This window comes from Canis aureus, chromosome 28 (assembly GCF_053574225.1).
Source record: "Canis aureus isolate CA01 chromosome 28, VMU_Caureus_v.1.0, whole genome shotgun sequence".
In the NCBI taxonomy this organism is placed as follows: domain Eukaryota; kingdom Metazoa; phylum Chordata; class Mammalia; order Carnivora; family Canidae; genus Canis; species Canis aureus.
In genome coordinates this window covers 1,089,376-1,104,656 of record NC_135638.1, presented here as the reverse complement: position 1 = coordinate 1,104,656, position 15,281 = coordinate 1,089,376, and the positions used below count along the sequence as shown (strand labels likewise).

Genomic DNA, 15,281 nt, shown 5'->3' with positions numbered 1-15,281 from the left:
AGCCCGTGGAGCCCCAGGGCTTTGTAGGGAAGTGGGCGGTTTCTCAGCCTGGCTGAAAGCAGAGACCAGCCCTTACCGCGTCAGCCGCGACGGCTTCCCGAGTGCCTGGCCTGGGCGCCCCGCTTCACAGGCCGGGTGCCGGCTCCCCGGTGGGACCCGGTTTGCTCTCCTGGAGCCTCTGCAGCGGCCAGGTGGGGACGGCGTGCTCCGGACCTCACCTCACTGCCGGCTGCCCTCCACACGGCTGTTCGTCTGCGTGACCTGCTCAGATAGAGTCCTGACCCCATCTGCCCCCTGTCGCGACCCCCGTCACCCGCACGGGGTGGCGGCTGCCCTCGGGTCACCACGGAGTAGTCCTGCTTCTTCAGCCTTTCCTCCCGCGCCCCGGCCCCTGCACGCAGCCACACCCGGGCCCAGGCTGGCGGTCCTCTGCGCCTCCTGGGCCTCCTGTCTACCCCCGAGCTCGCCGAGCGCTCTGTACCCCCCCCTGCATGGGCTCCTACCTGGCCGCCTTCGTGGGCTGCTCGGGAGGATGTTAGAGACTCCGAACACCTTTGTTACCAGCGGCCCGTGGCCCCTGTTGGGGGAGGAATATTGACTAGATCAGCTTCCGAGGCAGATCTCACATGTCTTCAAAAGATTCATTCCTGAGAGACCCCGAGAGAGAGGGAGGCAGACCCCGGCAGAGGGAGAAGCAGGCTCCCGCGGGAGCGCGACCCCGGTCACGGCCTGGGCTGGGCTGGGCTGGGCTGGAGGCGGGGCCAGCACGGAGCCGGGCCCCCCGCAGTGAATGCCAAGGGAATCGAAACACAAGCCATGATGTAGCCAGTGAGGGCTTTAGAGAAATACGCTTTTCTTCAGCTGATGCCTCGTCGTGATCCTCCACAAGGACCGTACCTGCTGGGAAACGGCGGAAGCGCCCCTCAGGGGCCGCGCCCGAGCTAACAGGCGCCTCCTCGCCTGGGATTCCCGTTTCCACACGGAGAGGGTCCTAGCAGGGCCCGGCCTCTGCCCAAGACCGCCCCGGGGTGCGGCGGTCTCGGGGGCTCCTCCTGAGGGGGGGAGGGGGGAGGGGGGGAAGGGCAGGGCAGGGCAGCCCGGGGCGGGGCAAGGGCCGGCAGAGCAGGCCTGGCGTCGCCGCAGGCCCGTGAGCCCAGAGTTTGCCTCAGTCCCACCGACGCCCGCCCGACCAGGCGTTTTCCCGGCGCGCAGCTTCCCTGCCTTGGGGACGTTCTCTGTTCTCGCGTGGGTGGGCGGGACGTTTTCTATTGTCGCGTGGGTGGGCCCCTACCTGTGGCAGCGGCGTCCGACTCGGCGCCTGAATATCCGACCGGCCGCGGGCGGGGGGAGCCGCCATGGTGGGCTCCGGGCGCAGGCCTGCCCCCCCCTCACGGGGCCTCACCGCAGCCTCAGCGGAGCATCGCCGAGCTTCATGGAGCCTCACCGGGGCCTCACGGAGCCTCGCTGAGGCCTCACAGGAGCCTCACCGAGTCCTCACGGGAGCCTCACAGAGCCTCAACGGGGCCTCACTGGAGCTTCACGGAGCCTTAGCGGGGCCTCGCGGAGCCTCAACGGGGCCTCACGGAGCCTCAGCGGGGCCTCAGCGGAGCATCATGAAGCCTCAGGGAGCTTCACCGGGGCCTCACTCAAGCCTCACTCGAGCCTCACTGGGGCCTCAGCGGGGCCTCAACGGAGCCTCAACGGAGCCTCAACGGAGCCTCACCGAGGCCTCATTGGAGCCTCACAGAGCGTCAGCGGGGCTTCAGCGGGGCCTCACCCGGGCCTCAGCGGAGCCTCAAGGAGCCTCACTGGGGCCTCACCGGGGTCTCACTGGAACCTCATGGAGCCTTAGCTGGGCCTCAGCGGGGCCTCACCGAACCACACCCGGGCCTCGGGGAGCGTCACTGGGGCCTCACGTAGCCTCACTGGAGCCTCACAGAGCCTGACCGGAGCCTCACCAGAGCCTCAGCGGAGCGGAGCATCACGGATCCTCACCGGGGCCTCACTGGAGCCTCATGGAGCCTGACCAGAGCCTCGTGGAGCCTGACCGGAGCCTCACGGAACCTCACTGGGGCCTCACCGAGCCTTAGCAGGGCCTCACCGGGGCCTCACCAGGGCCTCAGCAGATCCTCGTGGAGCCTCACCAGGGCCTCACTGGAGCCTCAAGGAGCCTCACCGGGGCCTCACCGGGACCTCACCGAGGCCTCACTGGAGCCTCACAGAGCCTCAGCGGAGCCTTAGTGTGTCTCAGCGGGGCCTCGCAGAGCCTCACCGGGGCCTCACCAGATCCTCACGGAGCCTCACCGGGGCCTCACCAGAGCCTCACCGGAGCCTCACCGGGCCTCACAGAGCCTCACGGAGCCTCACTGGGGCCTCACTGGGGCCTCACTGGAGCCTCACCGGGGCCTCACGGAGCCTTACCGGGGCCTCACCCGGGCCTCACCGGGGCCTCAGCAGAGCCTCGCGGAGCCTCACCGGGGCCACACTGGATCATCACGGAGCCTCACCGGGACCTCACCGGAGCCTCAAGGAGCCTCACAGAGCCTCAGCGGGGCCTCAGCGGGCCTCGCAGAGCCTCAGCAGGGCCTCACGTAGCCTCACTGGAGCCTCATGGAGCCTGACCGGAGCCTCACGGGGCCTCATGGAGCCTCACGAGAGCCTCAGCAGAGCGGAGCGGAACCTCAGCAGAGCGTCGTGAAGCCTCACCGGGGCCTCACCGGGGCTACACTGGAGCCTCACGGAGCCTCACTGGGGCCTCACCGAGCATTAGCGGGGTCTCAGCGAGGCCTCAGCGGGGCCTCACGGGGGCCACACCGGATCCTCGCGGAGCCTCACCAGGGCCTCAGCGGAGCCTCAAGGATCCTTACCGGGGCCTCACCCTGGCCTCACTGGGTCCTCAGCAGAGCCTCGCGGAGTCTCACCAGGGCCACACCGGATCCTCGCGGAGCCTCACCGGGGCCTCACCGAGGCCTCACTGGAGCCTCACAGAGCCTCTGCGGGGCCTCACCGGATCCTCTCGGAGCCTCACCGGGGCCTCACTGGAGCCACACCGGGGCCTCACGGAGCCTCACTGGGGCCTCTTGGGGCCTCACCAGAGCCTCAGCAGAGCATCACAGAGCCTCACCGGGGCCTCACCGCATCCTCACCGCATCCTCACCGCATCCTCACCAGGGCCTCACCCGAGCCGCACCGGGGCCTCACTCGAGCCTCACTCGAGCCTCACTCGAGCCTGACCGGAGCCTCAGCGGGGCCTCACGGAGCCTCACTGGGGCCTCACCGGAGTCTCACGGAGCCTCACTGGGGCCTCACCGGAGTCTCACGGAGCCTCACTGGGGCCTCACCGGGGCCTCACCAGGGCCTCATGGAGCCTCACCGGGCACACTGTGCCACCGCCTCAGCCAGTCCTGGGCCCCGGGCCTGAGGGCGCCCGCCGTGTGGCAGGAGCTGTGCTGGGCCCCGCAGCCCCCAGGGCAGTGACCTGGGCGTGTGCTCGCAGCACCCCCCGCCCCCAGCGGGCTCCGGGTGCCCTGCCTTGGCGCTGAGCCCGCCGGCCCGTGTGTCCCGCTGTGCCTGCCTCCTCCGCTGGGCCAGACCGAGCCAGGGCTTCCGCCTCGGCGCCCCCGGGGACGGGCCCGGTGCCAGCTGTAGGGCCTGCGGCTGCGGGGCGGTGGGCACGGCGGGGATGGTGGGCGGCTGCCGCAGGCCGTGTAAGAAGGCGGCCTCCTTCCCTGCAGGCGGCAGGGCGCTGGGACCCCGTCCTTGGGCAGTGCCCCGGGCGCCCCCAGCCCTGCGCCTGCAGGTACCCGATCAGGCTGCTGCGTCGTGGAGGTGCCGGTTCCCTTCTAATCGGATATAAAGCTGCCGACCTGCAGACCCCGCTGCTACTTTCCTCAGGTTGGTCACCCTTTTTGTTCTCCCTGAAACTGAGCCATCCGTTTGATCCTGAAAATCGCTCAAAATTTACAGAAGCGCAGTTTTCTTGGTTGTATGTCCTTGTTGATTACCGACCTTAGGTTCTTCCGAAGGTAACGGTGATACATTTTCAAGCATCTTGACCGTAGTAATCTGAAGTAGAGACCGGTTTGCTGGTTCGCGTAGCCCTTCGTTCGGTAACATCTTAATCAATTCACTGTTTTGGAAAGAATAATGGACGCGCATTGCTTGAAATTCGAGCCACACCAGAGGGCATGGGGGGAGGAGGAAAGCGGCCTTGCCCTCCTGGCTGCGTTTCCAGGCAGAGCGCAGCCACCGCGCAGGTGGCAGGTGTGCACAGGTGGCAGGTGTGCACATGTGCCACACGTCCTGTGCTCGCCGCTCTCTGCTTATCATCGCACGACGTCTCTTGCTCTGTAGCAGCTGCCGTAGAAGGACTTTCTTGTGGTTGCCTCCAACTCCATTACAAGTAAATACATTCTGTAAATTATTTAATCAGTTCCTTTTGGTGGACATCTATTTAGCTGGTTTCCATTCTTCTGCTAAATACAGAGAAGGCCACAGCGGAGCATCCTGTGCATACGTGATTTTGTTACGTAAACGAGGGTCGGCCAGCGGGCTAAGTCCTCCTTTGGGAATTGCTGAGTCGCAGGGTGTGTGTCCTGACGAAGTTAACATGTTGCCACACTGCCCTCCCTGGAGGTGGTTTCAATTTAAGCTGCCCTGGCATCGGGGTAGATGACGACCTGTTTGGATTTTTCCTCATACCTGCTCCACCCCAGTCACTGAACTTTTACCTTTGTGGTGGGGACATGCCGCGTGGTCCCCCGGGGGTGTTCTGATTTGTCTGTCTCTTTCCACCAGCGACACCGAGCATCTTTTCGCTTGCCTGAGAGCCGCTGCATTTGTTTTTCTTTGTCTATTTGTTGTTCTTGATGTTAATCGATTTTGCGGGGAGCCCCACGTACTAGGACGGCAGCTAACTCCGCCTTGATCTAAGTTCCACGGTTATTGCTTGTCCATTACGGATTTCTGTGTCTTGCGGACTGACCGGTTTTTGTCCTTTATGATTGCTGGGTTGTATCATATTGTAGAAAGGCCTTCTCCACTCTGAGGTGGTTGTGTTTTGTTTTTGTTTTTTTAACACATGTTTTTTGTTTTTTGGGGGTTTTTTGTTCTGCTTTGTTTCGTTTAATTTTTCTTCTTTAAATGGTTCAGAGTCTGTCTTGGTATAATGTCAGGGTTATGGAATCGACCTTCTTTCCCGGACAACAGTGACTTATTTCAGCTTTGCTTTTATTCTATTTGTGACTTACAAATGTGTGTCTTTCGGACTCTCGTATACCTTCCCTGTGCATCTAACATGAGTCAGATAGATTTAGGACCACATCATTTTTTTAGGAGCAGCTTGGTGTAGGGGAAAGATCATCCTCTTCAGAGTCGAACAGACCTGGTTTCCGATGTGAACTCTGCAACTTCTTCAATATGTAGGCTTGGGCAAATTAAAATTACATAACCTGTCTGAGCCTCTGTTACCTCATTTGTTAAATATGGTTGATAGTAAGCCATTTCACAGATGGGTTGTGATAATTAGAGATAATGTGTAGAAACTGCCTATTCAGGGGCACCTGGGTGGCTCAGTCGGTTGAGCGTCTGCCTTTGGCTCGGGTCATGGTCTTGGGGTCCTGGGATCAAGTCCAGCATGGAGCTCCCTGCTGGGTGGGGCCCCCACCCCTTCTGTCTCTTTCTCAAACAAATAAATAAAATCTTTTTAAAAATTAAAAAAAAAAAAAAGAAAAAGAAAGTGCCTGTTGAGTGCCTGGCACACAGTGAATACTTGATAACAGGAGCCATTATTACATCATTGTTGTTACCAATATCAGTAGTGTGGTGTTGGTCTGAATGAGGACACTGTGCCCCCGCCCCAGTCCCTGTGTGAGCCATTCTTCAGTAAAAGCTCGTCCTGGAAACTAGACAGACCTAGGGCTTCCCTGCCTAAGCCAAAGACCATTGCACGTACCCAGTAACGAAGGGCTAGCATTTTAGGGCCATGCTCATACCTTCTGGGCAGATGTTAAATTGTTGGGGGTGTACATTAAGATAAGACCGCACTTTGCTGCAGGAGGAAGTCTGCCTGGTTGCACAGTTTGGTTTTATAAGCAGATCTGTGAAGTTAACAGTTAAGCATTTTGTCCAGCATTAGTGTTAGTGCTGTTTGGCCAGATGATTTAAGAAAGGGGATCTCTGTGACCTCCTACCACAGAACTTTATGTGCAGTCCTCTCACAAATCTGGAAAGTAAATTGGTGCGAAAACTCAGCCTGAACAGAAGTTGATATCTAAGTTAACTTCTCTTTTTTAAGTCCAATAGCCCAGGACCTAGTCTTTAATTAGGTGAATCGATCATAGTTTCCCTCCACACTTCTTCCTGTATTCTGGGTACTTGAGTTTTATATGTATATATGGACTTGATTTCCCTGTAGGGTTTTTTTTTTTTTTTTTTTGACTTCCTTCTTTTCCTTCACCGATGTTTAATCTTAATTTAATATTTGTTTCTTGAAAGCTGCAGTCCTTTCACAGATAAACTCCACTTTCAAAAACCACTTTTGGATTTATTGCTACTAGTCTCATTATGTCTAAACATCTCCTTCCGTTCTGTTCTTCTGTTTCCTGTCTACTCATCCTGCACCTTTTTAAACTGAAATGCTGGACTTCCCCTCTCTCAAGCTTCTTAATATCAATTCAGAAAATCTTAGTGTCTTAGATTTCTGTTTCCCCTCTTTTGTTTGCTCCTCTTGAGGCCCAAAAGTATGTGGCTAAACTTTACTTTTACTTGTTTTTTTTAACATAAACTGTCAGAACCTAATTATTTTCTGCCATCAATTATTTTTTCCTGCCATCAACGTTAAGAAAAGTTCCATTTGGGAAATTTTACTTGGTTTTATACGATAGATTTTCTTCCTAACCAGTAATCAGTCCACAGATAATCTATTGAGGGCTTATCATGTGCCAGCCTTTGAGGATGCAATGAGTGAATAATTCCCTGCCTTCAGGAGTTTACTTTCTGTTTTGTTGGGGGGGAAGGGGGGGCGCGCAAAAGAAGGAGAGAGAAAGAGAGAGAGAGAGAATCCTAAGCAAGCCCCATGCCCAACATGGAACCCGATGTGGGGCTGGATCCCAGGACCCTGAGATCATGACTGGAGCTGAAATCAAGAGTTGGACACTTACCCGACTGAGCCACCCAGGTGCCCCAGGAGTTCCCTTTCTATACTGAAGACAGACAGTATATCAACCAAGGGATGGAATCCTTTAGTTACCTGGGTTATGGAGGAGATAAATGCAGCAGTAGATGAGAAGTGGCCAGGCTCAGAGGGAGGAAACTCATCCCCTTTCTTTACGGTTCTTTTGCTTCTTGTCTGACTGTAAATCTTGTATTCCATTTTCATGATTTTTCTTTTAATACTGTTTTCTGGTACTTTCTTATTATCCAGTGTTTCATCCTTTCATTCATCCCTTAGATGGCCAACTGCTCGTTTTTGAGAATTGATATATAATCTCATTGCCTTATGTTCTTCTTCCTTATAATCTTATGCTTTCTTTATGAGTTCTCAAAGATTTCTTTGCCACAGTGTATATCGTAAAGGTCATCGTTAGTGCTTCTTGAAATCAAAAGGCATTTCTCCAAAATAAACCTTACCTTTTGACATTCTGGGCATTTTTTTTTTTTTTTTTTTTAAAGGACGGTGCTTCTCTGATGTTTGTCTCAGTGGAATGTGTGTCGGCATGTGAGGTTGCCAGCTGCATTTCTTGTAAGAACTGGACCACTATGAGACTGGGTTATTTTAGGAAATGATAGTGAAGAGTAAGTAGCGTGTATAGAGACTTTGCTCAGCAAAATGAGCAGTCACTACTTTTCAGAAAATGGAATCTTATGCCTTCGGAGTTGACTGTTTAGGTCCGAAAATGAGTACTCAGTGTTTTCTTTTCTGTTTTCAGGGATGACTCTGTCCCAGAGGACAACATCTGGAGGGGCATCCTCTCTGTTGTGTTCTTCTTCCTTATCATCAGCGTGTTGGCCTTTCCCAATGGTAAGTGGTGTCACACTGGATCACATCTCCCCTGTGCGTTGTGCCCTTTTGGTGTTCTGGGAGGTGCATGCCATCTAGAAGATGAAACCAGAAAGTGAGAGTAAGAGAAACGAATCTGTGGTGGTTAGGGCACAGGTGCCCGATCTGCCACGTGCTTGTGATCTTCCCGCCCTGGGAAGTGCCCCAGCTGTTTCACAGGTGCTTGAGTCTCTCACTTTTGCAAACAAGGGATTGGCAGGTAGGTGCAATTGAGAGAGTTAACTAAATTAATACGTGTTAATGTCTCTGAATAGTGACTGACAAATTGTAAGCTCTGTGAGTGTCAGCTGTTGTTCTTGTTGCTATTTTTGCTCTATCAGCTGAGTCATAAAATACTCAATTATTTGTTTCGTACTTCTTGCTAAGGACAGGGCCACTGCAATATGATTATTACTGAAATAATGTGTTGTCCCAGGTGATCTTTAATCATAGTAAACTTTGCTGATCATGCATTTGGGATATGTATTTTCATCATCAGGTGAAAAAAAACATTATTACTGTGAATTTTATTATCCCCATCATGATTATGGAGTGAGGAAAAGTCTTTAAAAAGGGAGGGGGGTTGCCTGGTGGCTCTGTGGTGAGCATCTTCCTTTGGCTCAGGGGATGATCCTGGGATCCCGGGATCGAGTCCCACATCAGGCTCCTGCTTCTCCCTCTGCCTGTGTTTCTGCCTCTCTCTGTGTCTCTCGTGAATAAATAAAATCTTCAAAAAAAATGAGAAGCCCATTGTGAATGCTACTCATTGCTGTTTGGAAATCTACCATGGTAATAGAGTTCTAATCCTAATTCCGATGTTATGTGTTCAGGAGAGGAAGCAGCAGGGAAGGGGGTGTTCCTTCACTAAGGAGCAATTTTTGGACACTAGTTGGTTACCCTAAGGTTGAACTGGATTCTGACACCATCTACCCAGAGTTAGAGTCCCTCCCACAGGGGAAGGGCTCAGCCCCATAGGACTGCCTCCCCTTCCAATGCCAACTGCAAGTCCAGGGTTTCACCTTTGCTTCCGACCAAATGGTTCTAAGTCAGACGTTCCCATGACCCCACCTTGGGTCCGATTAACTTGCTAGAGTGGCTCACAGGATGCAGGAAGTGAGGTTGCTCGTTAGATTGCAGTACCTGTTTATTACAAAGAATATCCACCAACAGCCAGATGAAGAAATGTGTAGGATACGGTACTTGGGAGGGGACTAGGAGCTTCCATACCCTCTCCAGGTGGGCCACTCTTTTGGCATCAGATAAATGTCCACCAACATAGAAGCTGCATGAACCCCATCCTTTTTGGAGTTTTTTTTGGAGGCCTCACCTACAGAGGCATGGGAACCAGTGGCCACTGGGAATTGCAGTCAGCCTCCAGCCTCTCACCCTTCCCTGGAGGTCTTGGGGACAGGACTGCGAGTTCTCACCCTCTAATCACATGTTTGGCTCCACTGGCAATCGGCCCTGTTCTTGGGCACTTTCCTAAGGCCTCATTAACATAGCAAAAAGTATTCATCATCCTTATCACTTGGAGTTCCTAGGGCTCGAGGAGCTCTGTGCCAGAAAAGGGCACAAAGACCAAATACATATTTCTTATTATAAATCACAGTGTCACACACATGCCAAGGTGTCTTTCCAAGATGGTGGCAATGCCATTATGTTCTGTAGTTTTGCTTCGTCGTGTGTCACACTGTGTGGTTTTGCTGGTGGCGTAATGATCCAGCCCGTGGAGCCATGACTGAATCCTGCGGAGGATGAACCATCTCAGGTAACAGTGTCATTTGACAGCTGAGTTTAACTCCCCTCCGCTCTGCCCCTTAGCCGTTCCTGTGAGTCTGCTGCTTACTCCGAGGTCATCAGACAGGACCATGGCCATTATTGCTCTGTGCGCTTTCTTCTTATTTCTTACCTAGTCTGTCCCTCTCCTACTACCTTTTGTTTTAAACATCAGTCGGCACATGGTAGGTGCTGAGGGAACTGGTCAGTCCAGAGGTGCCACGTCTGTTCTTCAAGCCTTCAGCTTCTCTGTGTTCATTGTCGCTTAGTTCTCGAAGGTCACTTCTTCGCGGCTTGAAGGTTTCTTTCCTGCCTTTGTCTTTTTCTTTTTTAGACTTGCTTTTTCTGAGTCCAGGGCCATTTTGGAAGTCTGAGCATCCTCAAAGATTGATGTCCCGAGAGCCATGATTTTACAGCCATCCCTTCCATGAGGTGTTAGCAGGAGCTGGGTCAGAGGCTTCATCGCGAGGGCTTTTCTGTAGGTAGCAAGGGCCCCGGGAGGCCGGGGGATGACGGCCGCTTGACGTCAGCCTAGTGGTGGCGGTAGGGCCTGGCTCCAGCATCTTCCTTTTAGTTGGTCTTCCTCTGGTTCTTTCTCTTATTAGGTCCCTGGTGATGTGTTTTTATCTCCATCTTCCCATGTTTCCCTCTCCCTTTACTCCTGTTCTCTCTACCAGGGTCTGGCTTTTCTTTTTTCTCCAGGAATACGGCCCTAGGGTCTTAGTTGGTCTGTACCCCGTGGCTTTGGATCCTGCGGAAGTTGGCTGCTGGTTGTGCCCAGGTGTCCTCTGTGACCAGAGGGGCTAGCAGACCGCCTGGAGCCGGCCTCCTCTCTCTCTTACCTCGTCTGTTCCCTCCACATCCTCCCCCCACCATCTCCGTGTGTGTGTGTGTGTGTGTGTGTGTGTGTGCACGCACACCACTCCTCTGGGCAGAACGTGCCACGGGGAAGGTTTTTAGGTGGATCCAGGAAAGGACGATTCTAGGTAGAGAAAGATAGGACATAGGCAGCACATATTCAGAGGGATTCTCTGGGGCCGTGTGTGCACAGCGGACACGATGTGTGTGCTAAAGGTCCACCTGTCCACACGTTACCTTTGATTAGTAAAATTACGTTTTCCACATTAAAGATTGTTCCCATTGAATATTTAAAAGTTGGAAGGCTTTAGAAGGTGCCAGTGTTGGTGACGGGGGAGCTGGCCAGGCGGCTGGGAGGGGTGCTCCTGGGCTCGGTGGCTGTCCCCTCGGGCCTTCCTCAGGGCCCCGGTGCTGGGTGGCTGCTTCTCTGAGCAGAACGTATGAGCCTCTTCTTGCTCCGGTCTTCTCACCTTATTTTCTGTCCTCCCACCCTTGGCACGAGTTCTCAAGTTAAGCAATGAAAATTAATGGGAAAGCTGGAGCCCAACAGCAGCTGCCTCCCCGAAAGGCAGTTTTGGGGGCGTGCCTGGGCAGCGGCGTTGCCCGGTCTGCTGTGTTCTGGTGACTAGGAACAGGTTCGTCCTTGACCCAGCAAGGTCTGCCCTGCACCTTCAAGTGGAGGCCTCAACCTGATGGCGTCCATGGTCCCGCATGCGTGAGCTCCTCCGCGCTGTGCAGGAGCATCAGTCAGCTCCCTTGAGACGGGGCCCTGGGATGCTTGTGGCGTCCAAGTAACCCAGGAAGCCCTGCACTGGCTCGTGAGGCTCTCGTAACCGTCAGGATGCTTCTGGCCCCTGAAGAGAACGCCTGCTTCAAAACGGCCTGAAGAATAAAGGGAACGTCTGCTTTCCTGCGTTTCAGGGGGTTCTGAGGCTGACGGTGCCCGGGCTGGCTCATTCAGCCGCTTGGTGGCCATGGAGACCAGGCTCCCTGCTCCTCTGCTGGGCCGTCAGCCTGCCTGTGCCATGCCCTGCTGTCCTGTTGGTCCCATGGGTGCTGCCGGGCCCACGGTCACGGGCAGCATCCTGAGGGAGAGGGTGCCGCCCGCATGCCTTTGCAAGGCTGAAGAAGCCCTTTCTAGAGACCCTCTGGCAGTTGTCACTTCTCCTTGACTAGAGTTGGGCCCTGAGCCTCTGCTCCCTGCACCCCCGAGGCTGGGAGTTTACCAGGCCCTGGAGGGGTGGGCTCGTGATGGGTCGTCACGGACCACAGGGACAAGACAGACCGAGGATTGCTTCCGTTGGCCCACATTTTACCCCTGAGTTACCTGGGGCAGGAGTGGACACTCAGGGCGGGTGGGGGGTAGGTTCTAGAATCCCTTCCCTCGGGCCCGTGAACGGGAGACCCCGAGGGGAGGCCGGGGAAGGTGGATCTCATGTCTACGTCACTCTTCCTCTTTCCTGCCCTCTTCCCTCTTCTTCCCTCTCAGTTCCCTTAAAAATCGAAGTGCTGCCTGCGTCTTATGATAGCAACTGGCCGTGGAGCGGAGCACGACTAACCGTGGCCACCATGTCCTCAGCGTGTGATTGTAGCTGTCGCTCCATCACCGCAGGGCAATCGGGAAACCTGTTTGGCTGGGAGGTTTCTTTCAGCAGGTGGCTCGGGGCTTCGGGGCTCCCCAGCCTTCCCTGCACCCCCAGGGCCTGGCCCACGGGGATTGAGTCCCGAGGCTGCTGGGAAGACAAGTCACAGAATCCCCCCCTTTCCAATCCTCCTCTGCAAGAGGAACGCCTTCTGTCAGGGTCTCTGCCTTTCTGTGTGTCTCTCATGAATCGATAAAATCTTAAAAAAAAAAACAGTATTTTGAGGAGAGTGGAATGCTAGCGTTTCTTGATTTTCCTGAGTTTATCCTTGGTTTGTCCTTTGGCCTCATGTGACTTCTCTGAGCTAAGATGCTCTTAATTGCGTCTCCCTGAGGTTTGAAGGTGACCCAGAAGCTTCACCGGCCCCTGAATTTGAAACAAAAATCCTGTACCCCCCCACACCCCCCACCCCCGTTCTGCTTCCTGCTCCACCACTTTTTCTTAAAAAAAAAAAAATTTCTTCCTTAGTTTTGAAATTCTCTCAAAGGTAATCTTACCTCTTCTTAGTTTTTCCTAGAGGAATTCAAACTTTCAGGTAATAATCTTTGTTGCTCACGCCTCATTCAAGCAGAGAACCAGCGGTAACGGGGAAGGAGCAGACGCAGAGGGCACAGGCCTGTAGCTCTAGGGAGGCACCCAGTCCCCGGTTACTCCTGGGAGTAGCAGCAGGCTGCTGGCCAGGCAGCTGTGCTGCGATCGGCTTTTCAGTATTTTCCTCACCCTTCTCTCGTGGGTGTGATCCCATTCTCTAATTGCTGAGGCCACCTTTGAGGCCTCGCTTCTCCTAGCAAAGTCGTCTGATTTCCGTTTCTCTTGAAATCAAACTCCATCTCGGTATGTGGTTGAGACCCCTGTTCTAGATGGAGGGACTGGGAAGAGCCAGGCCGCGCCGGTGCGAGCGTGTCCCCAGAGACAGCCCTGCTGCCCGACGTGGCACCGGGCGGACAACCTGGGGCCGAGCGTGGACTGGCCCACGGGAGACCGCGGGCTGCGGGTGTCCGTGCCAGGCGCCGGGATGGCACTGCCACACAGGCGACCCGGTGCGCAGCGAGTCGGGGCTGACAACTGGCGATGCCACCGCCCTGGCCTCCGCTTTGGGGAAGCACTGACCGCCGCATTCAGCAGCATCGCCGCCTCTGCTGGCTGGTTGGTCCGGTTGTAGTGCCAGCGGTGCCCACTCCCTTGGGCTCCTTGGAACATGGGGGCCTCTCCTGGGGAGCAGGCGGGCACACCGGTGCCTGAAGCGGAGCCGTACCCCACGGCGCAGGGCCCCCAGCGACACCCTCTGTGCACCACCGCGGCCCAGACCCAGCGCAGCAGCTGCCCGAGGCCTCCCGTACACAGGACGTTCTGGCGTGTGAGCTGAACGGCCACTTGTAAAGACCCTGTGCCTTCAGGAATGTGATGTGACGTTGCCCTGCGTGAGCGGGGAATCTGGACACGAAAGGGAAAGACTCGACGGGGAGAAGTCAGGACGGGGCTTAGCCGACTGCAGGAAGGTGAAGATCCTCATGCAGCTTCGGGAGCAACACGTGCCCGTCGCAGGAGTCTGGGCCGGCGGAGAGAGATACCCGAGGCCCCAGCAGCCGGGTCAGGGTAGGGAAGGGCCACGGGCCCGTACCCCCACGTCCCTGCACCACCGACCCTCGGATGTGTGCTGCACGCGCTGCACGGGGTGACGAGGCGGCGCTGGGGGCACCCAGGGGCTCAGCGGTGGAGCGTGAGTCCGCAGGGTCCCTGCTCGGGGTAGGGGTCCTGCACCCCCCCCTCCGTCCCTGCCGCTCGCCCTGCTTGTGCATGTGCACGCGCTCTCTCTAATAAATAAAATCTTAGAGAGAGAGAGAGAGGGCAGAGTTGTGTTTTCAAAAGGCTGCTCTTGGAGCACCTGGGCGAGGCCCTGGCGGCCCTGATGTAAGGACCCCACAGCAGCCCCCGCCCTGTCCCTGCTTGTCGCCACTGGTTCCACATGGCAGCACGTCTCCCCGCCACCCGCTGGCCCAGAGGCCGCCAGGCCCGGCCGCCTTGATGAGGACGTGGGGAAGCGCTGCGGGTTGGGCGGCGGCCTGCGGGCCGTGGGGAGGCGTGCACTGAGCCTGGGCATCCTTGGGCGGCTGGCTGTGGCACCCTTGCGGCACCCTCGCAGCACCCTTGCGGCACCCGCCGGCTTGACAACCAGGAGGCGCGACGTGAAGCCTTCCCCACCCAGCGGCCGCCCAGTCCCAGCGCCGTCCGTGGCTGCAGAGTCACTCTCCGCCGTGCCCGTCCTCGGGCCTGGGGAGTGTGGACTGGGCAGGACTCTGCTTCCAGCCAAGTGGCCCTGCACTAGGCAGTGTCGAAGCGCGAGAAGTCGCAGGGAAGCCAGGCCCGCGTGACGCCCCGAGGCCGGGGCTGGGGTTTGGGTGAAGCAGCTCGTAAGGCAGCAGCCGCCCGGCTGCAGAAATGCCCCCCGGTGAGCGCCCGGCCGTGGGGACAGCGCTTGGAAGAGGACGCCACGAGGTGACCGGATCTGCCCTCTGCTTCCCTGGGACCAGTTGTCACGTGGAAGGGGGCCCGGTTCCTGTGCGTGGCTGCGCCTTCTGGGGAGAACCGCAGCTGCCAGAAAGGATGCGATGTTCCTCGGTGTCTGAGCCTTCGGCAGCAGCACTCAGAAGGCCGGCAGCTCCGGGGGCCTCTCACCACCTCCGTCGAGCCGAGCTCTCACCGCCTGCTGTCCCGAAGCTCAGGCCCTCCCGACTTGCATAAGCCAAGGCCCCCGGTCCTCACCCACTGTCTGGACTGCCCCGGTCCAGGCTGAGGAACAGGCTGCACGTTGGTGGCAGGGACGCTTGCAGCTGGTTTTTCTAACGTGAACCCGATCCCTCAAGAGAAAGCAGTTAAAATGTTTCAGCGTCATCTTTTTTAAGATGAGGTGGGTGATCGAGGAGGAGTTCCAGAATAAAAATTATGATGTGATGCTTCCCTCGGAT

The 15,281-nt window shown here is 56.2% G+C and overlaps 1 protein-coding gene across 6 annotated transcripts in view; it reads left to right on the top strand.

The window, feature by feature from the left end:
• PTDSS1 (phosphatidylserine synthase 1) overlaps positions 1-15,281 on the top strand; it is a 76,014-nt gene that overhangs the window by 25,157 nt on the left and 35,576 nt on the right. For 5 of the 6 annotated variants that reach the window (XR_013366882.1, XM_077876176.1, XM_077876172.1 and 2 more), the window contains one exon: positions 7,929-8,020. Coding sequence is in view for 2 of the 6 variants with exons in the window: in XM_077876172.1 (XP_077732298.1) it covers positions 7,929-8,020 (92 nt within the window). In the remaining 4 variants the exon portion in view is untranslated. Of the gene's footprint in view, positions 1-3,757; positions 3,895-7,928; positions 8,021-15,281 lie in introns of those variants that run through there. The other variant, XM_077876175.1, reaches the window with a different exon arrangement.